Source organism: Poecilia reticulata, chromosome 4 (assembly GCF_904066995.2).
Source record: "Poecilia reticulata chromosome 4, P_reticulata-male-v2, whole genome shotgun sequence".
Classification (NCBI taxonomy): domain Eukaryota; kingdom Metazoa; phylum Chordata; class Actinopteri; order Cyprinodontiformes; family Poeciliidae; genus Poecilia; species Poecilia reticulata.
Window position 1 is genome coordinate 11,370,345 of NC_088833.1, and position 25,714 is coordinate 11,396,058.

Below are 25,714 nucleotides of genomic sequence, written 5' to 3' on the forward strand. Positions count from 1 at the left end.
CATAGTGTGATGGTGTAGGCTTAGTTTGATGTAAAGGGTGAAGAACAAGCTTGTTTCCTACTGTCTTCAAAAGTTTATTCACTGATGTACTCCAGTTCAACTCTATTTTAAGAAAAATTAGTTCTTAAACGTGTTACCTGGCAGACATGTTGCTGAAGTGGATGTATGATGCCAAGAGAACTCCAAGCCTTCCCATATCTCCCTGTTGAAGACGTTCACAGATTTAAGTGTAAATATTATGTCCCCCCATGTGGCACACAGATCACCTCAAACACAACTTAATGTTACTGTGAGTGGGCAGTGCCCCCCCCATGCTTACCCTGCAGTGTAACACCAGGACGTGTTTTTGAGAACCTTGTAGCCAGTTCTCCATTGCTGTGCACACATTAAAGATTTGATCCAAACTGGGAGCTAAGAGATTCAGCCAACCTGTGTTGAAACTCTGACAGGAAACCGAAAAGGGTATGTCACATTCACACAAAACTGAAACCTTGAAGCCAAATACCTATTAGTGCTTAATTACCTTGTGGGTCATTTTTGTAAGAACGTCATGCTTCTGGGAGAGGTTAATGAGCTGTATTTGAACAGAAAAGTGAACGTTCAGAAATTACAGTCATATTCAATAAATCAGAATAAGCACTCAGATCAGGGCCGTTTGTTAGATGGAAAATAATAACCCTTAAGAAGTTCACATTTTGTCTTTTAAAAATATTGTTTTTATTCTAATTTTAAATGTCATGTTTTCATTACCCGTAAGTGGAAAATCATCATAATTAACATAGATAATTATGTTATTTATGAAGCTAATTAAAATTAAAATGATTTTAATAATAACAATTATTAGCATAATTATCACAATCGGATTAAACAGATTTGTTCTATTATTTTCTGTTTAATCTTGCTGTAGTAAGAGGTATATTTAAATAATTTCTTAATTCTGCAGATCCTCTTTTAACTACACCCTTGTACTATGAGTGAAATTGAATTGGCTTTTCAAAAATTTTAGATTTTCCCCAATTAATTACGATTAGTTAGGGGATTAGCTGTTTCTATTCATATTTTGCTTATAAAAAGTAGCATTTTCAAAAATATTTTAATGTAGTCTTGGTTAATGTTAATAGTTACTGTCCTTAAGAAAGACCTTCAAAGTAGTTCTTTGGATTTATACATGAGTAAAAATAATCATGGAAAGAAAATAGCTGTTTAAAAACAATATTTTCTCACCATATAGTTGTGCCCATGCTTAGACTCCAGCATTGGGATAATCTTTCTCAGATTCTGCAGGTAGAGATCCTCTGGACACGTAGAAGGGCAGATGATGCTGATGATGCACTCTGTGATGTATGTCAGATCAATTTGTCGTAGTTCTTCCATGACAGCTTTTAGTTACATTGGCCTCTGAAAACATTTAGGAAGTGATGCAGGACATATATAAAAAGAAAGCTATTAAAAATTTGGGGAAGTGAGATTTTGAAGCGGTGAACGCAGCATTTATCAAGGTTTTGCCACGAGTTCATTGACCACGTGAGCCACATTGGGATTTCACTCAACAAATTTCTGATTTCATCAGTTTTATGCACTCCTTTTTTGAACATGTTGCTTCACAAAGTAGGGTTATGACCGAGCAAATGCTTAGTCACCTTAAACTCTCCCTGACATTGAGACTTGGGAAAAAAAGCACATGAGCAAAAAAACGAGAGTTCATGAACATAGTACTCAGCAGATTACAAATTTAAAACAATTAACAGAGACAAAGAAGATTTACTTTGTCTTAAAAAATCTTCTTTATTTTCAATAACAGCAACAGTCTAATTTTACTCAGTTTCACCAACTCTCTTTTTAAACAGTTTTACGGCATTTGATTTTCCATCTCACTACAGTTAGTTTCATCTATTCTGTATTTGACGTGCATAGAATGGCAGAAGAAAACCTGTAAAATCACTAAGCATTGCTGCTATTTACAAATAATTTAAATTGCTCTCAAACTGAAACTGAGAATAATGGCAAACAGAAATGTAACAGCTGACAGGAGGACATTCTTCAACTGATCAGAATTCTATAGAATTACAAAATTGATGTATTCTCAATCTGTACAAGTGTATATGTGCTTGTAAATTAAAATTTTATAAAGTCGACATGACTATTAACCCATTCTGAAATGATCAACACATGCACTCTGACAGTGTTTAACAGAAGGGTCTTCAATCTGGCATCAGTTTTTGTCTTTCTTAATATGTCAAGTGTTATTTTCAAATTGTTTTATCAGAATAAAAACGCATTCTAAGGAGTGCAATTTCCTCCCTCATTCCTGAGTAACCCATCCACTGGGCTACATGTCAGTATTTGGAAAAAAAACAAAACAAAAAGAGATCTGGTTTGGGAGTGAGATTGACACACATCTGGGCTGCAAGGAAAACACAAAGAGCTGTGCTTAAACTCGTGTTCACCCAAGCCTTGTGACCACAGCAGAGTAAACAGTGATGCAACCCTTTTCACCAGCTGCACACAATAATAACCTCCAGATATGTCTTATCATAAGAATTAAAACTGCACAATGGGAAAATGTTCATGTCATGTCTACAAAACGTGTCAAACAAAATTCACATTTTCGGAAAGATTTTTGAGAAATTCCTCCTAATTCAGTGGGGACTAGATAGCACACTTTAAGAACAAATAAAGTGAATTCACATTCAGAAACATGCTTACGACAAAATAAAAGCAATACAAACACCAATAAGTATGAGGTAGCTTACTAAATAATTTGAAGGGAACACAAAAAAAGTGAAAAATTATTCGATGAATGACTGCAAGAAAATAATCAAGGCATCCTCTGTTTCAAAGTATTTGGGGAATTTTCACCCGTGTCGTGCTTTTCCTCCCAAATCTGTGGCTTTAAATTTTAATTCTTTGTGTGAAAAACGTGACTTTTCAGACCTGGTCTGTTTCCTCACTTCCCATTCTCTGCTGCATCCCTTCTTTCTAGAGAATCCATGCAGTAGCAGCTAACAGGGCTGGGCAAACAAATCTTAATGAGTGACTTCTCTGCAAAGATATATTTCTGGGATGTTTTTCCAACATTTTTTACTGCTGCACATCTAAATTTGTCAGTGCTCCGCCTGGAAAACCAAAACAAGAAGTGTATGTCTCAACCACGCTCATGCTACCCTGAAAAGTCCTTGAGTACTAAGTGGGCCACATATAATTACAGTTTCTATTTCCCATTTTTATAGAATGGAATTCCCAAGTGGATCACCCACCTTTGTTTATTTTGTGTTTGACTTACGATCTTACAAAAGAACACTATTGCTTTGCTCGATGCAGAGTTTGATTGTCACCTAAACAAAGAGATCATTTGAAACTGAAAAAAAAAGCAGAAATGAAATTAACAGCAGCATCTTATGACTGCAAATTTCATTCTGTTTTAGTCAAACGCTTTTCATTTCCTCTAGCACTTTTTAAGGGTTTCCAAATTAACCTCCAGTCTTCCTTAGTGATCAAAGTAGAATTCATTTCAGAAATTATATATTAAGGTTATGTTATGTTGATCAGCTGAATTATAGCACTCCTACTGGCAGGGATTTCACTCCTTCCAAGTCCTTTAACATGGAGCCAGATATTAAGCAACATCTGAATCCCACAGCAAACACATCTGTGTATACTCTCTGCCTTAATGTTTCAGTAAATAAACCTTTGCATTTACAGTAGAACCATTCTTCAGTGAGATTTGCCAGTCATCACATGCTCTCACCTTCAGTGGCCATTTACATGCAGGGGAAAGACAAACTTCATGGAACAAAGAGCAGGTCAGCACTAGTTCAAACTTTTAACCTGTCAGAAAACAAACAAACAAACAAAAAAAGGCTTACCTTTGCTGCAACAAACAATGTGTTATATTCACAGCACAACACTGCAAGATGTCTGAGTGAATGGCATTAAAAAGAGACGAGGTGGAGACTTGACAGTAGGTGGGAGGAGGAAGGAAGAGGAAAAAGAGCTTGATAAAGTATACTGTGACAGCTCTGCTTGCACTTTGCCCTCTGTTGGACTGCTGTGTGACAGCAGTTCACTCACGTCTGCATGGACTCCCATAGCAATCCAGCAACACCTCTCTGAAAACAAACAGGAGCTGATTAAACAGTTTTATCTCCGTGTTGTCTGGGGTGACATATGAAGACATTAAAATTTAAAAACGACACTCAAACAACTTTTGATCATCTTAGAGTGGAAAAGGAGCTGTCAAACTAACCACGCCTTTTTATGGTGTTATGATTTGTGAAAGCATATTTTAATTATCAATGTCATGATGTTTTGGAACTTGCAGTCTTAAAAATTCGTGTTCATTATATGAATGTGTGTCAAACTTTATTTACAGACAAATTTCAAAACAAAATCCTTTCGAAATGATAGAGGAGGTCACACAATGAAACCAGTTTGTCATCTGAAATGGCTACTAACATGTTTTAACAACTGTGATACATATATTTTATAAACTTCTACTACTACACTACTACTACTACTACTACTACTACTAATAATAATAATAATAATAATAATAATAATAATAATAATAATAATAATAATAATAATAATAATCATCATCATCATCATCATCATCATCATAATAATAATACTTAAAAGTATAAAAACAGTGTTAAATATATAAAATTAAAAACAATAAAATATTATACAATTTTACTGTATAAGTTACAATACCTACAACAATTGTAGGTAGAAAGGGAAAAAAAGAGAAAATTACTGTGATCATTTTTCAATAAAACAGTACTTATTTCACTGTTTTATTGAAAACAGTGAAATAAAACTGTTTTCAATAAACAGTTTTATTGTTTATTGAAAACAATAAAACTGTTATGTGATAATTCAACATTTATTCCACTAGATGGCGTTAAAATATGCGACTTTCTAAAGACAAGGACAAGTGTATGGAGTTAGATTTGTTTCACAATTATTCAATTAAAAAAAAAATCATGTCAAACAAAAAAGTAGTATTCAAATCTAACTCCATACAAGTGTCTTAATAAACGTGACTGTGAAATAAAGAGTTTGTGTACTTGTTTTGTCGAATATTTTTTCCCCTCTTCATATCACTTTAGATATTATTATTTGACAAACCACTGTAACTTCAAGCTATGGTGCCATCACTGTCTTATTTCAGTTGCAAAAATAATTAATTCCGTGGAAAGTTCCGTAAAGTTAGTGTTATGATCTTATGTAAAGAAATGGCAAAGAATTATGGTTACTGCAGTTGTCAGTCATACATATATTTTTTTTGTCAGAATATTATTTCAACATAAAGAGATGGAAAGAGATTTGAGTAATTAACATAATTTTAACTTTATGATATACTGTGAAATATAAGAGGTCGACCATATTTTATAATTACATTTAGTTTGTTTGTATGCTAAGTGCAATTTCTTGACAAGTTGGGGAACTTGGTAGTTTCACTAAATTATAATAAACACTCTGAGGTACTTCCCACAGTGTACGGGGGTCATGTGCCTATGTGTGTGTGAAATTCCCGAGCCTTATGGTCGTACTTGAATGCGTCATAATTCATATCCAATGAGACCCCGCCCTGTCCACGCTCAGCCGCTGACCGTCAATCTCCCGGGTTCTATCAGTAACTGCTGCTTCTTTTAGTCGCCGTAGCTCTAATGTCAAACAGCTAGAGACCAGTTTTGCTCTCCGCACCAGTCCGTTAGCTCCGGTTGGAGAGCTAACGGCCGCCTGATGAAATGGGATGATGTAGCAGGATAACTCTCTGGAACAACTACGCAGTACCTTAGCATGCTAAGCTAACGCAAAGCCAGTAAGTAGACCGAGCCAGCTGCTGGAAGCTAACCCACACTAGCGTTCACCTGCGGGCTGTTCGTCTGCCACTGCCGTGGTTTGCTAACAGAATGGAAAGTGTGAAGGACAACGACTCTGGAATGCTTTCGGCTTCACCAGCACTACAGGGGACACTAGAGAATGGAGGGGACTTCGTAAAGCCGAGCGGATTATCTTCTCTCCCCCCTGGAAAGAGACCCTCCATCGTGGAGGATGAGGGTGGGGGCGCCGAAGCAAAACTCTTTGGGAAGGGACTTGCAGCCACCTCCCTTCTGCAGATTGCGATAAGAAACGGGATCTACCAGAACCAAGTTGCCAACGCTACGGGAAAAGGTAGCAACATTCCCGTCGTGAAAGCCGCCAACATGTACAGCTTGACGTCGGTGAACAGCAGCACTTCGGTAAACTCGCTGCTGAACAGGCGGCGACACAGACACAAGAGGAATTTGTCTCTGGGGGCTCCGCCTGGGGCGTCCTCAGTCGAGGCACCCAACCCCGCTCCCTCAGCCTCTCCGCTGAGCACTCTCAGCCTGGACAGGAAGACTTTCCTCCGGCAGAAGCAGTCGAAACAGCTCCAGGCCTCTGACAAGTCATGGGTGAGATCGGACCTCCGGCGAGGCTGTATCCACGTCCACGACTGGCTCACGCCCTCCATTCCGCGCCCAGTGCTCTGCACCGTGGACACCACAGCGAACGAGGTGGCCATTAAGCTGGAGGGAAGTAAATCTGGGGCTGTCCTGAGAATAAACTGCAAACCCGCTGCTGTATCTTCTGACCTAAATGATCTTTGTAAAGATAGTAATGGACATATGGAGACCGTGGATGTGAAAACTCCTAAATTTGAGGAGAACGAAAACACGAAAAATTGCCCTGAATCTAAAATGCCCTCAAATTTTTTTATTGATGACAAAACTGACAGTAACTCTTCATCTGAGATCTGCTTGAATGACATTGGCATTGATTTGAGCCAGAGTGCTGCAGACTGTTTTGGGGCATACTCTGGTTCAGATATGGAGAGCAGCACCTGTGAGGACTTCAGCCCAGGTGGCCCCAGGAGCACAGAGCACCAAGACTCCCTCAGTGAGAGCCTGGGTGTGGGTGTCGACTCCTCAGTGCCGAGTCCCAACTGTGACAGTGCCACAGAGGGACCTGACCCGTTTGAGAGCTCCTCGGATGAGCTGGAGCTCACCTCCTCCCCAACACACTCGACGGACAATTCTGCAGCAGACCAGCTGCCCTCAGAAGCCCATAACCAGGACGATGATACTAAAAGTGACACTGTAGATACCCCCGAATTAATCAAAGCTCCCTCCAAATGCTCCAGCAGCTCTCTGACTCGGCCTCTCACCAGCCAACCATCTGTCAGGCCTGACCAGGAGATCCCTGTGGGCGGCGGAGACTGGCCCGAGCCCCTCAGTACCTGTCCGACCCCGACCCTCTTCATCCAGCTGCATGGGGGAGTCGTGCGGCGGCTGGCGGATGATGAACGGCCTCTGCAGATCCTCAACCAGTACCTCACCAATCTGGGATTCGAAGACGAGTGGAGGGTGCAGGAGGAGGGGATGAATCCTGAAGTCGGCTGCCTTATACGCTTCTACTTTGGTGAGAAAGGTTTTGTGTATCACAGAAACGGGTTGATTGCAATCTGTTGCAGTAACTGAAGGGCTGATTCGATCTTTGCAAGTTAAGCAGTGAGAGACCCAAGCTGTTGCAGACCACTTCAGCAGTGCTTGGTTTGTCTCTACTCAGTTATTGTTTATCCATTCTCAGTGTACTGTGAGTACCGTCTTTGTGTTTGGTCATTGAAACTGTGAAATGAGTGTATGCAATTGTCCTGCCCGCACAATACCCAGTGGTGTGCCTTTAAAGCAGCTCCAGCCCCTCTGGCTGCTGCCCAGTAAGATGACACATCAGAAAGTAACAGGTGTCGTCCCTCAGCTCGCTGAAGACTGATGTTCAGTCTTTTCACGGCAGGCTTCTCTTCTTAAAGCCCCTCTGTTGTTTTTGTTATTGATAACGAACCTGTTTTGCAGATAATCCGGGTAAGAGGATAGGAAAAACATCCATGATCTCCTTTGGGATTAGCACAACTGGATACTGTTTTTTTGACCTTGTTTTCTACACCATCAACAAAGAACAGGGAGCTATAGAATCAGGAGCTGAGCGCCTGATTGCAGCTAATATTATCTTGTTTTCCACACAGAGATTTCAATAAATAAAGCAGGTAACACTGATCTGTCTTTAGAAAATATCTTCCTTTCTACTGCAAATATGGCAATTTTCTGATATGAAGAGCATTAAAAGGCAGTTATCAAAATAATAGTTTTGGATTTAAAAAATGTACATTTATTTTGACAGCTAAAGTTATTGCATAAATGTTTTTTTTACATTGTGTTCATGTTAAAATTAAATTAGGGACAGTAGCTTTGGTGAATAATTAAATACAATACATATTTTACTTGGTCAGATTTAGTAAATATTTTTACAGTTAGAAATGTAAGGATCATGTTGACTTCATTTTTTTATATATGCATTCTAGTGAGTATATTAAACTTATAATTCTTATTTTAAACCAATTTTTTTGCCAACATTCTCCTAGATTATCTCACTCATTATATATGCATGCTTATCTCTCAAAATCATAATCATCTAACATAGACATAATGCTACTTAACACTTTATTAGTTGCTGTATGGAAAGCAGCCAATCCAGGTGCACCATTCATTTGCCTTGGCACTGATTGGCCGTACGCCCAAGAACGAAGACAAGAAACATTGTGAACGTTAGCTTCTGAGTTAGTGCCATCATGGTTTCCACTGTGGATATTGAGGCATATTATGAGGTGTTTGAATTATTAAGACAGGCAGTTATAAGCATTTTTAGAGGGGGTCTCTAAAAAGCTATACCGGGGGTCTTCTGTTTTGGTTTCATCAGTGATTTAAACAGTTATCAGACTTTGAAGCCAGCTTCTCGCAACAGTCTGGGACATCTGCAGTAACCTGAATTAAGCGTTTGCTGTTGGAACCCTACAGATGGCAGCAGTTGAGCTATGAGGCAACCGGGAGAGGTCAATATGTGTGACTGACATGATAAGCAGCTAAGAGATGATGTCAGGTGACAATGATTCACTGGCATCCATCCAGCTTCTTGAGTAATTTATACCTCTTTTGTTTTTGGGAAGAACTAGGAAGTAAAGTTCTTTGGAAGATTCTAATTTTTGTGTACTGTTGGTAAGTGTGGTTTGGCACATTCTGGGTTGTTGACTTCTGACTAAGGGATTTTGATACAGCACAAATTCCACCAGCAAAGTGCCATGTGCACACATCTCTTTCTGTCATACCGACTTGCAGTGTGCTGACAGTAAGAGAAAAGTGACCTTAGGGGAACTCGGATTTCACCTCCTCAGTGTTTCAGATCTCTCTGAGACAGCTGGAGGCGAGACCTCATCCATCCAAAGGACGCTGCTTTAATCCACAAGGTTAAAGACTGATTCCTCAATCGGTCTGAACTCTGAGTTCGACGGTAATCGTTGGCAAAGTTGTTGCTGGTTGTTCCGTCGCAAAAGGGAAGAAGGACGTTTGGATACTTGGTGGAATTGGAATAAAGGTTCAGTTGAAAAATGAGTAATTGCTTGATGAGAGGCAGGATTTCCTCTAAACAGAGAAATAGAAGGAAGGAAAGGGCATGTAACAACAAAACATATCATGTGTACACCGCCCAGGGAAGGGTGGATCCACACAACACATAATTCACTCTATTGTTCAAATAGAAACAGGATGACAGCAGCTAGAATACCCCTGTCAATCACAATAGAATAAACCTCAAATGTTCATCTGAAAGAAAGTAGATACTTTTAACCCCATTATGCTTTGAAATATGCAGTAGAAGCACATCTTTTAGGTTTTCTGGACTCAACCATCAGGCTTTGTCTATTTGAAGCAAAATGTTTCAAAAGTTGTCTTGCATCAGAAGAGGTTAGAGTGTTTCTGTTCCTGTGTGTACCCACCCTGCAACACTGACGGCTTACGATAAACGGTGAATGTGTGTGTCCTTAGATTTCTGAAAATCTGAACATTAATTCAAATTCAATAAAATCTTGCTTTTAGGTGGAAAGCAAGATTTTATTTTAAAAATGCTCCAAATAAATCATGTATACAAACATAAAAAATTTTTGTATTAATTTTTACAACAATGGTTTATGACAAAGCAAGTTGTTTGATTGTGCGTCATAGTCAGTGTTCCCTGAATGGACTTTTTGGCTCAATATGTTTTTTTCATGTACCCTCTTTAATTTTCTTTATGTCCTTATCCACGATCTAAACCTTTATGTGTGGCTAAAAAGAAGGGGGAGAGATATTTACATTGTGTGTAAATATATCTCCATATATAGCTCCACCTAAGTTGTTGCTCAATGTTTCAAATGTCAATGTTTTTTGCAATGGGCAAAAAAAAAAAAAATCTGAAAAAGTACTTTGACACATGAACTCGTGTTTACTGTTGCCTCTGCTTTCTGCCTCTGACTCAGCACCCTGAAATACTCACGCTTCACACGATTTTCACTAAAGAAAAGGAAGTGCAGCTCATTGAGCGGGATCCTTCTTGTCGCTGCCCTCCCCCTGTGCAGAGGCAGGGCTGGTGTCTCCGTCGCTGGACGGAGCAGCCAGGAGAACGGAGGTTCCGCTGTTGTAAGACGTTGCGTAACAAGCTAATCTGATTTCAGGCCTCTTTGTGGTTCAGGCCCTTTCATGGGTCTCACTTTCTCTTGTTCCCTGGTGGATTTCATCTGACAGTTTTAGTAGAGGGTACATAGTGGCTGTGAGTGCAGAGAAATTTGAACGCGCGGGGTAAAATGGACTGCAGGAACTGTTGCTAGCCTCAAAGTTTGTTGCACTCTGGTTTTGTTTGTGAATGCTTAAAAACCCAACAAATCTCATCTGAGTGACTGCTCACTGTGGCAGCCTATTGAGCTTTAGTTCGCTTGCATAACAAGTCTCCTTTTCTGAAAGAGATACCCACAGAGAGGGAGATGATTCACAACATCCCAAAGAGCGAAAAATAAATAAATAAATAAATAAAAGCTCTCAACTGCTGGTAAATCTGATCATTAATGATCCTGTTCGGTGTCATTTAACCCTCCTGTCTCTGTCCTAACAGGTAAGCCTCGCAGCGTGGGGGGTTCTGAGCGCGTGCAGCTCTCCGGGGTGTTCAATGTGCGAAAAGGGAAGCTGGCGCTGCCGGTGAACCGCTGGTCAAAGCGTCAGGTCACACTGAGTGGAACCTGCCTCATAGTGTCGTCGGTGAAACACGCCCACACGGGCAAGATGCACATCCTGCCCCTCATCGGAGGAAAGGTGAGATGTTTTCTGCTCATTTTTAATCAGGAACATCTATCCTGTGACATGAATGTGCACTGCAGTGTGCCAAATAAAATAAACTCTTTGAAAAGCTTGTTGCTCCTCTTCGCCTGTGTGGTGGGGCTGCACAAAAAAGACGAAAATGACACTAAAACCTCAGAAGAACATTCTGAGCGCAACTTTGAATGCATCCACATAAGCATTCCAGTGGAATAAACAGGGCTGGTGTGAATGCACCTTTTGTTTAATTAGATTTGCCTAGATGCTTTTCACCCACTTTCCCTTTTAGTTTGTCAACATAATCCACCTTTTGTTTTTTTTGGGAGGGGGTTTTACATATTTTTCCTTCTAAAGTTAGAATTTTTTTTCTAATCGTTCAAATTCTTGAGTAACAGCTGTCAATATTTTCTCAACAAATATTATTGTTTCTTTGGACTTTGGTTGCCTTTAAGCATCAAGACAGCTTGTGTACATAAACAGCCCTGTTTCATCCCTTGATCAGGTGGAGAGTTGCGTTTCTTGTAGACGGTGGGAACTGAAATGCGTCCTTTGTTTCAGGTGGAAGAGGTGAAGAGGCACAGCCACTGTCTGGCCTTCAGCTCTGCCGGTCCCCAGAGTCAGATCTACTACGTCAGCTACGACTCGTACGCCGAGCACCTGCGCTGGCACAGGATGGCCTCCAAGGTACAAACTCCAAACATTGAACTGCTTCACAATTTTAAATGTTTACATTTTTGTCAAACTTCCCTCATAATGTTTCGGGATCATCTTAAAGCAACAATTTTCTGTTCTCTGCTCACAAAATCTGGCTTTAATTTTTAAAGATTGGTCTTTAAGCTGGCTGTCACAAGCTTCTCTCATGGCCTTTAAGTCGCCTTTCTCGTCCCGTTTCTACCCAGATCGCCTCCCAGAGGGTGAACTCTGTGGACCTGTCCTGCTGCAGCCTGGAGGAATTGCCCGGTCAGCTCTTCTACAGCCAGGACCTAACGCACCTTAACCTCAAGAACAACTTCATGTCCCTACATAAAGGTGTTCCTGCACTCACCAGGTGAGACTGTTCAGCTCACGCACAACACTCTTAACGAGACTGTTCGCAGTTTTCTGTTTCTTTTCTGGGGATATGCCACATGCTGGAAAGAGGAAGCAGTTTTGCTGAAATTACAGCTGATGCTCTTGTGGTTCTGAATGAGCTGCAGTGGAGATGACAGACATGACATCATGTGACCTCTTTGGGCTGGGGACGTCTCTTTGTATTTAGGTCAACATTCTGAATTAGTTACCGATGTTCAGCTCCTGTGAGGTTTAGGAATCCTTTTGCCCTTTAACCCTAAAATATAAGCTGAAAAAAAAAATTAATTTCAAAACCTAGATCTTCATTTTTTTCCGTGAAAAATCTTACTTTTGGGGAAGTTACATAAACACTTGGTAAAACTGAACCTGGCACTCTTGGAAAATTCCCTCTTCAAACCACAAGTTGATTGTTCGCTTTTGGTCAGAATAGAAACTGAAACTTGAACAAAAAGTATAAACGTAATGTAAGAAACGTCCCCAGCCTGCTCTAAATAATACAGTGTTTCCAGACGTTGTCATCCACCATGCGAGTGCTGAAAGCAGCGTGTCAGTTGGATTCCATCAAAGATGTTCTTCCTCAGATGAGCTTCGGGGCTCATCTTACAGTTTGTGTACACAGCTGTAGATTTGGTCAGGTGGGGAAGCTGACTACTTGTTTTGAATAAAAACAACTCGGCCGAAGACATTTTTACAGATCTATACTCGTGTGTGTGTGTGTGTGTGTGTGTGTGTGTGTGTGTGTGTGTGTGTGTGTGTGTGTGTGTGTGCGCGTGTGTGTGTGTGTGTTCTCAGATGTTTTCACAGGGAGGAAAGTAACCACAGTAAATCTGTTAACAGCTAGCTTATCCACAGCCAGTATCGTAATTTTGGTAAAACGTTGCTGGAAACAGATATTTTCCAATCAGTGCTCAGATTCCACCTCTCTTTATTATAACTTAATGTCGAGCAAGCTAACACTGAAGGCTGACATTTACTTGATGGAATTTTACATGTACACCACTATTGTTTCTGGATAAATACAAACTTCCCAGGAAGGGTTTTCCATTGTTTTGTTTTTTTTTAACTATGGATTGCTAGTAACTTTCCCCTTTGAAGGTCTTTCAGCCTCAGTCTGACCATAAAGCTGGTTTAGTTTAGGCCTATAAGGGAGGCACAGTTTGCATGGAATAAAAGAACCAACACAAGAATAAACTGAAAGAAATTAGGCGATTTCCATCAAAATACTTTGATATGGATATATAATGAAAAAACATTTGAAACAATTAGAAATTCTTAATATTTTTCAAGTTGATTGTTTGAGCCAATCAAGTTTAAGCCAAAATACATTGTGAATTTGTTTATCAAAGAGATTTAATGAAATTATAATTATTAAATTAGAAAAAACATCTTTTTATTACCTAATTTAGAAGAAGGTCAGAGTCTTATTATAGCAAAGATGAATATCTGTGTAACTCTGTGTCTGTTTTTCCCCTCCCTCTTTCATTCGGTGTCTCTTTCTCTTTTGCTCTCTAGGTTCTGTAAACTGAGAAGCCTGAGTCTGTCAAATAACGCTCTGTCTGAATTTCCTCTGGCCCTCTGCGACATCACTTCGCTCTCAGAGCTCAACCTGTCTGGAAACCGTCTCTCCTGTCTGCCTGCAGAAGTCGCGACCATGAACAAGTAAGTGAGGGCCGCAGTGAGCACTGAAGCGCCGTGTTGCACATGCGCGGAATGTTTCCTCACTGACCTGCATGCGGCTGACAGAGACTTTGATGCTGAGGCATCAGTCCAGAATAATCCCTCTGTGCATTAGAGGAGCATTTGGCTGAAAACCAAACATGTGTCCTGACAGTGCAGAGATTCCAGCTTCAGTGCAGAGTCATGCTGATTCTGTCGCTGCATCAGGAATGTAACCAACTGGATCTCCAGAGACCCGCTTGTCAGGCATTGTAGATATTCTCAGAAGAGTTAATGTTTAACAACACACCAAGGTCGGGACGGCGGAACATGAAAACACCACGACTGTCACAGTGGAGTTTGTTTTATTGCAAGTAGTTTTAAATTTTAAAGTCTTAGATTTTAATAAGTTAATATGTGATATGATAAATGAAAAAAATGTTCGTCTGCACAAACACACTTGCATGACCGGGACAAACATGGTGTTACATCACAAATGTAAAAACAAAAAACTGATCGGGAAGGATTTTATGGCCGACAGTCCCGATCAACTATCACTCTGCCAGAATGCAAATTTCAGAACTTTTCTTCTGTCAGGGAATGTGCCACACTTTACACCAAGTTAAGGTAACCACACTCTTTGGTATGGAAGTTCTTACTGAGTAAAGAAGATGCTGTTAGATTATGGCACAGCTGCTCCTTTTAGTCCCTTTGGGTCACTGGGTCCAGTTACATCCATGTTGGAACATGATGCTTTATGCCAGATCAAGAAATATATGAAGCCTTCCTGGAATCTCATTTGAAGAATGAGTCTAATGCCTCTGCTCCTTATGTGTAAAACATGACCGATTACAGAAAGACTCCCTTATAATTACGATAGATTACTTCAGTTATGAAATAAACATTGTAGCCAACAGTAGATCAGACTCTTTCCCTTTGTTATTACATTGAACACCATTATTTTACTTTGAATGGATCAAGTAGGAAAAAAAAGATCTTATTATGTATATGTTTTAAGAGGTGGAAAACGGAGAGAAAAAAAGAAGCTGTAACTTGTCTTGTAAAGGAAATGTGCTGCAATCCTCTTTAGATTTTATTTGTACAGATGGCTGGGTTCCATAACATGGGAAATTTGACTTTGTTTTTAAATTTCCTGTGAGGCACAGGGAGAAACTGCTCTGTAACTGGACCCTATTTTGGAGAAGTTTTATTTTTGACATTTTTTTAAAGATTAAGTTTTCAATTTGTCCAAAACTAATAACATGCTCTCAGATTCTTTATGCGCAAAGAGTTGGAGCTGACAGTTAGATTTATCATTATCAGTGCTGCAATGAATCAACTTTTGCTTCCATCATCGTGAATCAGGCTGAAGTGAGACATTATGTCAGCCATATTTGTTCTAAGCTCATCATAATATATTTGGATTTGATAGGAAAACGAGTCCTGACTGTTTTGATCTGGGTCTTCAGTGCTCTCTGTGTTAACCGTTACCTCTCCTCCTCTGGCCAGCTTGCAGACTCTCCTCCTGGACGGGAACATTGTAAGCTCGCTGCCTGCAGAGCTGGGCTCTCTGGAGGGCCTCACCTACCTCGGCTTGTCCTTCAACTGTTTCAGCAGTGTCCCTCCTGTCCTGGAGAAGCTCCGAGGCTTGGAAAAGCTCTGCCTGGCAGGAAACCGGCTGTCCGTCCTGGACGTGGCCGGGCTGCAGTGGCTGCACACTCGATATGTAGATGTCAGGTAAGAAGATCAATCACCGTCTAAAACAGTGTTTGGAAGATGAGGAATCCTTACTTAGCATGTAAAAGAAAATATGACAATCTTAATAATTACTTTTTATGATACCAGAAATCCTGTCAATTAGGTGTTGTCAAGGTTTCCAAAGTGCCTGATTTCTGTATGAAGTTTTTAAAAGTGTTTGACCTTCCAACTGTACAGTTTTGTAATAAAGTGCTATCTAAATTTTAATTAAAAGCCTACATTTGGAAAACGTTTATAGCTGAAATCGGATATTGTCACAGACCTAATAAAAAGGCACGCTTTTTTTCCCCAGCTCTCTGAAGTCATTTTTCTTCTTCTAGATGAGTTAGAATTACCAAGTTTATTTATGTTTGCTAAATTCCAGAAAACAGTGAATTTTTTTTTGCTGTTAGATATTTTTTGTAACTTTCTGTGTTGTGTTTAATCATTCAGTTTGAGCAGGAAGGTAATTTACTTTAACACCATGTTTCAGTGTAATAAACACCTATTCCTAATTTCTCAATGGCTTATAGATCAATGGAATTGAAATAAAGGTTATCTTATATTTTCTGTATTAAAGGTTATAATAATTGGGCATTTTAAAATATTTTGTTAAATTATTGTTCTTACACCATTCAGGTGTGTGTGTGTGTGTGTGTGTGTGTGTGTGTGTGTGTGTGTGTGTGTGTGTGTGTGTGTGTGTGTGTGTGTGTGTGTGTGTGTGTGTGTGTGTGTGTGTGTGTGTGTGTGTGTGTGTGTGTGTGAAGCTGTTCAACACATGTAATTTTTGTCAGATTTAACTTTACCTTGTCCCTGCTGTTGAATGTAGAATACTGTCACAAGACATTATGTACAGTAATGAATTATATCATATAATAATGTATTGAAACTGTCTTTTTTTAGTCCATTTGTATTCAAAGTGTGGTGCTGGTAAAGTTTGAAACCATACCTTGAAAATGCTTGAATTTTGCTATGATAAAATATATGAACCCTGAGTCTCATGACTTCTGACATCTTAGCTTTCTTTAAATTGATATATCCTTAAAAAAAATCTAATTGAAGAGTATAATGTCTTCTCCCTGTGGCTGTAATTCAGGCTGAACAGGCTTGACAAAGTGACAGTGGCTGATTGGGAGCAGCTGCTGCACATCATCCAGCTGGACGTGCGGGATGCTGGTCTACAGGAGTTGGACGTCAGCTGCTTAGGGAAGCTGGAGCTGCTGCGCTGCGACAGAAACTCCCTCTCCCTTCTCAGAGTCAGTGGCCACGCCCTCAAGAGCTTGCACGCCAGTCATAACGGTACCGACACTTATATCACCACGAGACCTTAAACTGACGAGGCCTGACGCATCGCCTTCACACACTGCTGTGCCTGTGTTTACAGAGCTGATGCAGCTGGAGGTGCAGCCTGTGCCAGAGAATCTGACAGTTCTGGATCTTTGCAGGTAGGGAAAATGTCGGCACCTCGCTTTCTTGCGCACGGTGTGCAAAACCTGCGCGCTGACTGGGTTTGTTTTTCTAAAGGAACAAGCTGGGAGGTGTCCCAGACTGGCTGTGTCAGAGCAGCAGACTGGAGGTGTTGGACATTAACCATAACTGCGTCACCGAGCTGCCCATTTGGTGAGCGGCACAAAAACACACCCCACACACAGCCACCGAAGAAGGTCTAATGAACGAAATATGACGAAAGGTTGAGTTAAAGATTCCTAAAACCGTAGTGGTTCCTGGAAAACTTTCAGCTGTCGAGAAAAAAAACCTAAATGATCTCTTTGCAGAAACTACTTGTTTTTTTCTCTTTAATCCACTCAGGATTAAAATTATGCGTCCAGACTGAAATAGAAACATAAATCCTCACTAATGTTTGCTTAGTGTCTCTTAGTTGGAACTTGCACACTTTGTAACATTGAACGAGCTTCTGGCTGAACATTTGACCAAACTTTATGGCTGAACTGGTTGAGTTCATTTTGAATGGATTGGTTTTTAGACAAACCATTAAACCAATGTGTTGTTTAAAGACATTGTCCTGTTGGTGTCCAAGTTTCAACCATCTAGCTACTGATTTGAACTATAGTTAAGGAATTTAGCACTATTGTGTATATTTTATTCTGTATGTTTGTGTAGATGAGGAAAAGTCCACAATAAATTCAAGTTTACCTTCTCGTCAAAAATCAGCAGAGTTATGCCTTTGTTCTGTCCTAGAAAAAGAATAACTAAACTGTAAGTAAAGTCCCAGATTAAAATGACATTAATGCGTACAAGCAGATGCAAAAAGACAAAGATTGTATAAAAGAAAAAGATGAGGTTCACTTATCTAAACTGATAAATCCATAAATACAATCAAATAAAACTCCCATATCATATATATGTTTTCTTTAATATGGAACTGCATCTTTTTCTGTTCCATCTGGTCGAGCTCATTAGAAGCTATGCAATGTTTCAGCTGTAGACCATTTTGAATAAGCCATTATGTTTGACTTTTTTAAACAACGTTTCCTTCCCTATTTTCATTTAATAATAGTGCAACATCATTGTTTATGTTCTATGTAGCCAACCACACCACTAAACAGCTGAAGAAAAAAACTCTTAACTTTCTCCTTTCTGCAGGGAAACAGTCTTACAGTTTGTCCGTTTGGCCACAATCTACATGATTCATTTCAGTTTCCATATAGACACGGAAACATGAATCTGGATCCAGCTGTGTTGAACGTGTCTCTGTTCTCTGCTGGTCCTCTTGAGTGTTTAAACTCATTGAACTTTAGCAACAAACTGGAGTTCCACTCACAGCTTTACAGTCCATGGCCTGATCCTCCTGTGTTTGTGTTACAGGCTGCTCTCTAGTGGGAGTCTGAGGAAGCTGCTGGCAGGCTGGAATGACGTGTGCATGCTCCCTGATAGGCTGGAGAGTTCCCAGCTGGAGGTCCTGGACCTCCAACACAACCACCTGACGGAGCTCCCCCACAGCCTGTTCATCAAAGCCCAGAGGTGGATCTATTCTCCTCACATTTCTCTGGCTTTCTTTGTCGTTTTGTTCAATTTTTACATAGTAGTACTTACTCTGTGTTCCGGATTTCATCCCAGCTTGCGCTACCTAAATGCATCGGCCAATAAGCTGGAGGATCTGCCACCAGCTAGCTTGTCAGATGATTCCTGCAGCAGCCTGGAGGAGCTGTATGTGACCAATAACAGCCTGACAGACAAATGCATCCCTCTGCTGACGGGACACGGCCGCCTCAGGGTGTTGCACCTCGCTTACAACCAGCTGCAAACCTTTACTGCCAGGTACAACGCAATAAATATCCGCAATAAATATCTCTGTAAATATATCAAATTATTAATTTAGAGTTTCAGCAGGTCAGTCATCATGCAGGCTAATCTTTGAGGTTGAGTTTCTGTGTTTTCTCCTCCTTCTGCAGTAAACTGGCTCGGCTGGAGCTGCTGGAGGAGCTGGACCTGAGCGGCAACCGACTGAGAGCCGTGCCCACCACCATCCTCAGCTGCCGGAGGCTGCACACGCTGTCCGCCCACTCCAACTGCATCAACACCTTCCCAGAGGTGCTCCAGCTGCCCGAAATTAAGGTTCGTCAGAGGAATCCCGGCATCGATCCAAAGTGCTTCAAAAATGCTGAAAATCTTAATTTTTATATCCATAAAATAACTTTGATTTAGCAATGAAATCTACAGAAACATTAAATCCTGAATGTTTTTGTTTTCAAATGTTTTATATGCTTTTGGATGAAATCAAGGCAGCTGACTGCTGTAGTTAGGCTGTTGTCCATGTCCTTAAACATCCAAACAAAGGCAGGAATTTAAAATCGGAGAATCTTTGAAGAAGCACGGTCATGTTGAGCTCTCTCTGTGCCGTTCTCAGTGCGTCGATCTGAGCTGCAACGAGCTGACGGAGGTTACGTTGCCTGAGGTTCTTCCCCCAAAACTCCTGGAGCTCGACCTCACCGGAAACCCTCGACTCAACCTCGACCACAAGAGCCTGGAACTCCTCAAGTATGGACATACAATCTTCAGCAGAAACCTTCAGACACAGAACTGTCTTTAAAACAATTGTTCTCCTTCTTGCAGCAACATCCGCTGTTTCCGGGTGGATCCATCTCCATCTGCTTCTGCCGCGAGCGAAAGCCACGGCGTCCCTGCGGTGTGGAGCCACGGCTTTACAGAGGCTTCCGGAGTCAAAAACAAGTCAGTCTTTAATTACTGGTTCTATTTTACACGCGTTTGTTTAGAATGTCTAGAATTAGAAGTGTTATCTCTGTTGATGAGCCGTTGTCATCCTCAGACTGTGTGTGGCCGCTCTGGCCCAGGACACCTTCTGCGGGATGCGAGAAGCTCTTTATGGCGTCTTTGATGGAGACAAGAACGTCGAGGTGCCTTACCTGCTGCAGTGCACTATGGGAGACGTTCTGGCCGAGGAGCTGCACCGAGGGCCGAGGCAGGAAGACTACATGACCAATACTTTCCTCACCATGCAGCGGTAAATGCTCACCTCACCAGACTCCTCATTAAAGAGGAAGACAGCTGCTTGTTAATGCTGTTTTTTTTGTTGTTTTTTTTGTGGCGTCTTTAGGAAGCTCGGGACAGCCGGTCAGAGGATGGGTGGCTCGGCAGCATTATGTCACATCAGACACGACCCGGTGGCACCCGGCGAACCCGGCAGCTGCTTCACCCTGAAGGCGGCCAACGTGGGCCGCTGCCAGGCCGTGCTGTGCCGAGGAGGGAGAGCGCTGCTGCTGTCCAACGTCCACACCGTCCGAGAGGAGACGGAGTATGAGAGGGTCCGGCAGCACAATGCCGTCATCACAGAGGTAACGAGAAAAGCATTCATGATTTGTTCTTCAACTCTTGGTTGAAATCTAAGGTAGTTTATAGTTTTTCCCTAATCTAAAAGTGATGTAAATCTCTGTATGGATGCTGAATGACATTAATTAGACCTTATTTTAACACTGAATCAGTCAGAGATTAGACAGACAGGTGGAAGTTACCATCTCTCATTTAAGGATGTCCTTATAGACTTTCAAAATCAAAGCTCATAGCGTTTTGTTGTAAACCAAATGACTTAAGTGTTGGGGAGTGAGGGACGGAGAAAAACATAATTATTTGTGAACTTTTGAAACTTGGTTTCCTAAACTACGTCATTATTAGAAACGTCTACAAAAATATTCAAAATCATTAAAATGTTTCTAAATATACAGTATTTATAGAGTTCAAGTTTTCCAGGTTAAATTAGTTCAACTCCATCATTTTGCTTCCATCCAAGTCATTTTTCTTCCACTGCTCAAACATTGAGTCCTTATTACTACATTAGACATAGTTTACAATAATAATAATTATTCTTATTACGTGTGTTCAGACGCTGAGTTTTTATCATGTCTGTTTCCATCTCTGCAGGATAACAAGGTCAGCGGTGTGACCGACTCTACCAGGATGATGGGATACTCCTTCCTCAGTCCCTCTGTGACGCCCCGCCCACACATCTCCACTGTGACGCTCACTCCTCAGGATGAGTTCTTCCTCCTGGGCAGCCGAGGATTGTGGGACTTGTTGTGTCCCAACGAGGCGATCGAGGCTGTGCGGAACGTTCCAGACGCTCTTGCCGCGGCTAAGAAGTTGGCGACGTTGGCCCAGAGCTACGGCTGCTCCGACAGCCTCAGCGCTGTGGTCGTCCAGCTCAACATCACAGAGGACTGCTGCTGCTTCTGCGAGCCGCCCCCTCCGCCGCCCAGCCCTGGGCCCGCTGCCCAGCCCGCTCTGCATCCCTTCTCCAGCAGCGACGGGGGGATTCCATTGCCGCCCACCTCCTCTGGAACTGTGAGCGAGTTGAGCAGCGAGTTCAGCACCTCTGAGATGAGCAGCGAGGTGGGGTCCACGGCGTCCTCCGAGGAGCCGCCAGCACCGCCCACGGAGCTGAGCTCCCATCTGAACGCTCAGGGCCGGATGGGTGCGCGGCGACCTGCTGCTGGGGGCGGCGGCTTTCAGAGGCAGTTCTCCGGAGCGCTGTCGGACAACGGGCTGGACAGTGAGGACGAGGAGCCCATCGCCGGCGTGTTCTCAAACGGCAGCCGGGTGGAGGTGGAGGCAGATGTCCACTGCCTGCTCTGGCACGGCTCCACTCACTCAAACACCACAAGCACATACAAACCCATCACCCCCGGTAACGAACTCTTGCCTCCTAACCTTACATCCCCGTCTCCCTCACCTGTCCCTCCACCCTCTCCGAACCAGGAGGCTCGCTCAGCCACGCTGGGCCGGCGGGCGCGGGCCAACGGCTCCGTCGCCTGCCAGGGCCGCAGCCAGGATCTGATTGAGGAAGCGGCAGACGCCCCCATCAGGAAACAGGGAGGCTACTTCAATGCCCCCGCCCAGCCCGACCCGGACGACCAGCTGATCATCCCGCCGGAGCTGGAGGAGGAGGTCCGGCAGATCATCCAGCAGCAGCAGGAACAGATGCAGACACACGCCTATCAGAGACCTGCAGACTATTTTGTCACGCCGCTCTGACTGCTGCAGTCCGAATCATCACCACCATCATCATCATCATCATCATCCAGCATCACTGAGGGAGGAGTCTCTGATTTAGTGGACCAGAAACTCTTTTTGAGGTTTCCTGACCCACTTTATTTTGTACTGTTAACAAACCCTGAAACACGATGCAATTTTTGTAACTTTGTTGATTTAAATCTTCACATGTAAATGATTATTACCATATCTATGATATGAAGAAGCACTTTGTGTTGTAGTAGCTTTTCAGATCAGTTCTACATTAAACGGTACTTTAAGAACCGGACCAGCGTTCGGATCGCAGCTCATGGCCTTACAGGTGTCGGAGTTAGGAACTGTTTAACTAACTCCTAGGAGTTTAATACTTTATTTAGTCACTGAGGCTTAACTAATATTCTCTGAGAGAAAAGATGATTATTCCTGAAGGCTGACGACGTTCCAGGTCCGTGTTCTGTAGGTGGCACTGCAACGTTTCTAGTTACTAACAGCTCAGAGTAGCGTTGCAGCAAACAGCACAAGAAGAGACCTACTTTTGCTAAACAATAAAGTTTTCAGATAACTGCAACATGTTTACTTTGTGCCTTCTTTCTCTGAAGTTAAATCATCCAGCAATTTTTAGTTTCAGCAATGACCTGAAGAATTTCACAAGAACCAGCAACACTTTTCCTTATCTGGTCACGTTACAACCACAAACATTATGGCATTTTGTTTAGATTTTATGTGGCAGATCAACAAAGTTGCTGCATATTTGTGAAGCAAAAATGGGATATAGTTGAGATTTTTTGCTAAAAAGAAAAGTCTTAAGTGCAGCATACCTTTTGCATACAGCCACCTTTTTGTTGCTATTTATAGCATGTATGGGTTTGTACATCTTCCCAGCAGAAGAGAGGCTGTTGGTTTTCCTACACAAACATTTGGCATGCAAGACAAAAAGTCCAGTTCTGTCCTTTTCTAACCAGACACTTCTTCCACAGGCTTGGTGTTTTCTGGCTTGTGGCAAAAATGTAAACAGGACACAACTTTTAAATGATTTTTTTGTGACTGCACAGCTAAAAACTTCTAAAAGCTCAACTCAATAAGGAGACGTGATTGATCCATGTTCGTGTGGCAATTTTCAGATTTTTATTTGTTGATTGACTTTAAAAGCATTTCCATGCACTGGACTAATTTGAGTTGGTCCATCATGTAAAATATAAGTTTGTGGTTGTAACATGAGAATGTTACATTTAAGACAGTGTTTCTCAACCTTTTTTGGGCCAGCGCCCCCCTAGCCTTTATCCAGGTCCCTCACCGCCCCCCACCAAAGAATTTGCAGGCTACTTTGCACTGATTATTATTTTATCATTAATATTACTACCACTATTGTAGATGTTTTGATTTTTATGCTTGTTTCTGTATTTATCATCAAAAATAATTTCCCAGGGAACAAAAAAGTCATGGGAATAGAAATTATTTTCACAGGCGTCTACGAAAAATGCAATGAACATTCAAGTTAAAATCGGTAGGCCTAACAGCAGCCAGAGTGGAAAAATATTCTTATTCTGTGCCATTTCCTAGTTGTTAAATATTGCACAAAATGACCAGATAAAAGATGTACAGCAATGTCAGTTTAAACTTTGAACTATTAGCAAAACGACTGAGCTCTGCAACATTAAAACATGGATAGAACTGTAACTACATCAATCATAGCTCTTCTTCTCTTCGGTTCAGCTCTGTGCTGCCTTCAGGAGAATGGGACATCAGAGTATCATCCATAAAACTTCACCCTCATGGCATTTATTGTGCAAATCAGAGCTTTCAGTGGAAAAACAAAAGTTCCAGATCCTTTTAATGCCATACAAATATGAGACAGAAACATGGATTATATCTTTATGTAGACCTGTCTATTGATTTATGATTAATAGTTTTACTGGACAGAGATTACAAAGAACAAATCTGGTTTTAATCAAATCCTAATGAGTAAATTGAAAGTGTCATGGAGTCATCAGCCTCATGACATTAATATTGACATGAAAAATAATATTGAAGAAATAAATATGTCAAATCTAATTAAAAACATAAATAAGTGATAAGTTATTTACTGTTATGGTCTGTAAGATATATTTATTCTCAGTACTAGATGTGCTAACTGAGAAATAAAGAGTTAAAAGTAAAATAACTATTTTTACATAATGAGAGTAGCTCCAAGAACTGCTGTTATAAGTTTTAAATCAATAGGATAACATTTGAGGGGAATAGAGAGGGGATGCATATTTTGGCAGCCATCCATATTGCCCAAAAATGCATCCCTGTGCTAATTTTAATAATTAGAGAGTTAAGAGTGAAATAACTTTTTCTACATAATGAGAGTAGCTCCAAGAACTGATGGTATAAGTTTTAAATCACTATAATAATATTTAAGGAGAATAGACAGGGGATGCGTATTTTGGCAGGCTGGAAATCCATATTGCCCAAAAACGCATCCCTGTGCTAATTTGAAGAATTAAAGAGTTAAGAATGAAATAACTTTTTCTACATAATGAGAGTAGCTCCATGAACTGCTGTTATAAGTTTTAAATCAATAGGATAACATTTAAGGGGAATAGATATGGGATGCATATTTTGGCAGGCTGGAAATCCATATTGCCCAAAAATGCATCCCTGTGCTAACTTTGAGAAATAAAGAGTTAAAAGTAAAATAACTATTTCTACATAATGAGAGTAGCTCCAAGAACTGCTGGTATAAGTTTTAAATCAATAGGATAATATTTGAGGGGAATAGATATGGGATGCATATTTTGGCAGGCTGGAAATTTTGCCCAAAAACGAATCCCTGTGCTAATTTAAAGAATTCAAGAGTTAATAGTGAAATAACTTTTTCTACATAATCTGAGTAGTTCCAAGAACTGCTGGTATATGTTTTATATCGATAGGATAATATTTGAGGGGAATAGAGTAGGGATGCATATTGTGGCAGGCTCAAAATCTATATTGCCAAAACATGCATCTCTGTGCTAATTGGGGGAAATAAAGAGCTGAAATGATTTAATCTCTTCTACGTAATGACACTTGTTCTCTGAGCTAATGCTATAAGTTTCATATCAACAAGACGGATGCAAATATTTTCAGGCTCATAAATTAAGTTGCATTTCCTCCTACATTAACAGACTAGAAGTGAAGCATGATATAAAATGTTCTACATAATGGGTCTCTGTTGCAATGCTTTTGAGCTATTATGGTATCAAAAGACAAAGTAGAGAATTTCAAACCATTTGCGGAGAACGTTTACAACAGACACGGACTGAAAAAAAAGTTCAACTCACATGTGTCAATAAAAGTGTAAAAACCGTATTTATTTCAAATAATTTGCGAAATAAAACCCACCGTATTAGGGATTACACGGTTGAGAAACGTGATAATGTTACAATTATCTTTAAAATGTTCTCTTCGGTCATATTTTTATCCGTTTCCTCGTCAATATGCGAGAGTTTAGAGCGATGCGCGCTCCCGCGACAGGGGATGCAAATTTGGGCAGGCGGGCTTTGACACCGGTCTTACAGGGA

At 41.0% G+C, this 25,714-nt stretch overlaps 2 protein-coding genes across 5 annotated transcripts in view; one reads left to right on the forward strand and one right to left on the reverse strand.

Moving 5' to 3' along the window:
• Positions 1-4,465, reverse strand: part of LOC103463406 (tensin-3-like) — a 45,392-nt gene extending 40,927 nt beyond the window's left edge. Inside the window, exons 1-6 of one of the 4 annotated variants that reach the window (XM_008406725.3) lie at positions 4,072-4,465; positions 3,749-3,828; positions 1,225-1,398; positions 524-574; positions 320-442; positions 138-202 (exon numbers count right to left, since the gene is read on the reverse strand). In XM_008406725.3, the coding sequence (XP_008404947.2) occupies positions 138-202; positions 320-442; positions 524-574; positions 1,225-1,374 (389 nt within the window). In that variant the 5' untranslated portion in view covers positions 1,375-1,398; positions 3,749-3,828; positions 4,072-4,465. Of the gene's footprint in view, positions 1-137; positions 203-319; positions 443-523; positions 575-1,224; positions 1,399-3,257; positions 3,275-3,748; positions 3,829-3,866 lie in introns of those variants that run through there. The other 3 variants (XM_008406724.3, XM_081606200.1, XM_008406726.3) reach the window with 3 other exon arrangements.
• Positions 4,466-5,400: 935 nt separating this feature from the next.
• On the forward strand, positions 5,401-22,737 carry LOC103463407 (PH domain leucine-rich repeat-containing protein phosphatase 1-like). The gene is made up of 17 exons (XM_008406727.3): positions 5,401-7,449; positions 11,002-11,198; positions 11,760-11,885; positions 12,101-12,249; positions 13,785-13,931; positions 15,438-15,665; positions 16,762-16,964; positions 17,050-17,110; positions 17,190-17,285; positions 18,492-18,647; positions 18,744-18,944; positions 19,079-19,241; positions 19,534-19,664; positions 19,740-19,856; positions 19,954-20,148; positions 20,242-20,479; positions 21,063-22,737. Exons 1-17 carry the CDS (start codon positions 5,919-5,921, stop codon positions 22,170-22,172), a joined length of 5,049 nt encoding a protein of 1,682 aa, XP_008404949.2. The 5' UTR covers positions 5,401-5,918; the 3' UTR covers positions 22,173-22,737.
• Positions 22,738-25,714: the final 2,977 nt, after the last annotated feature.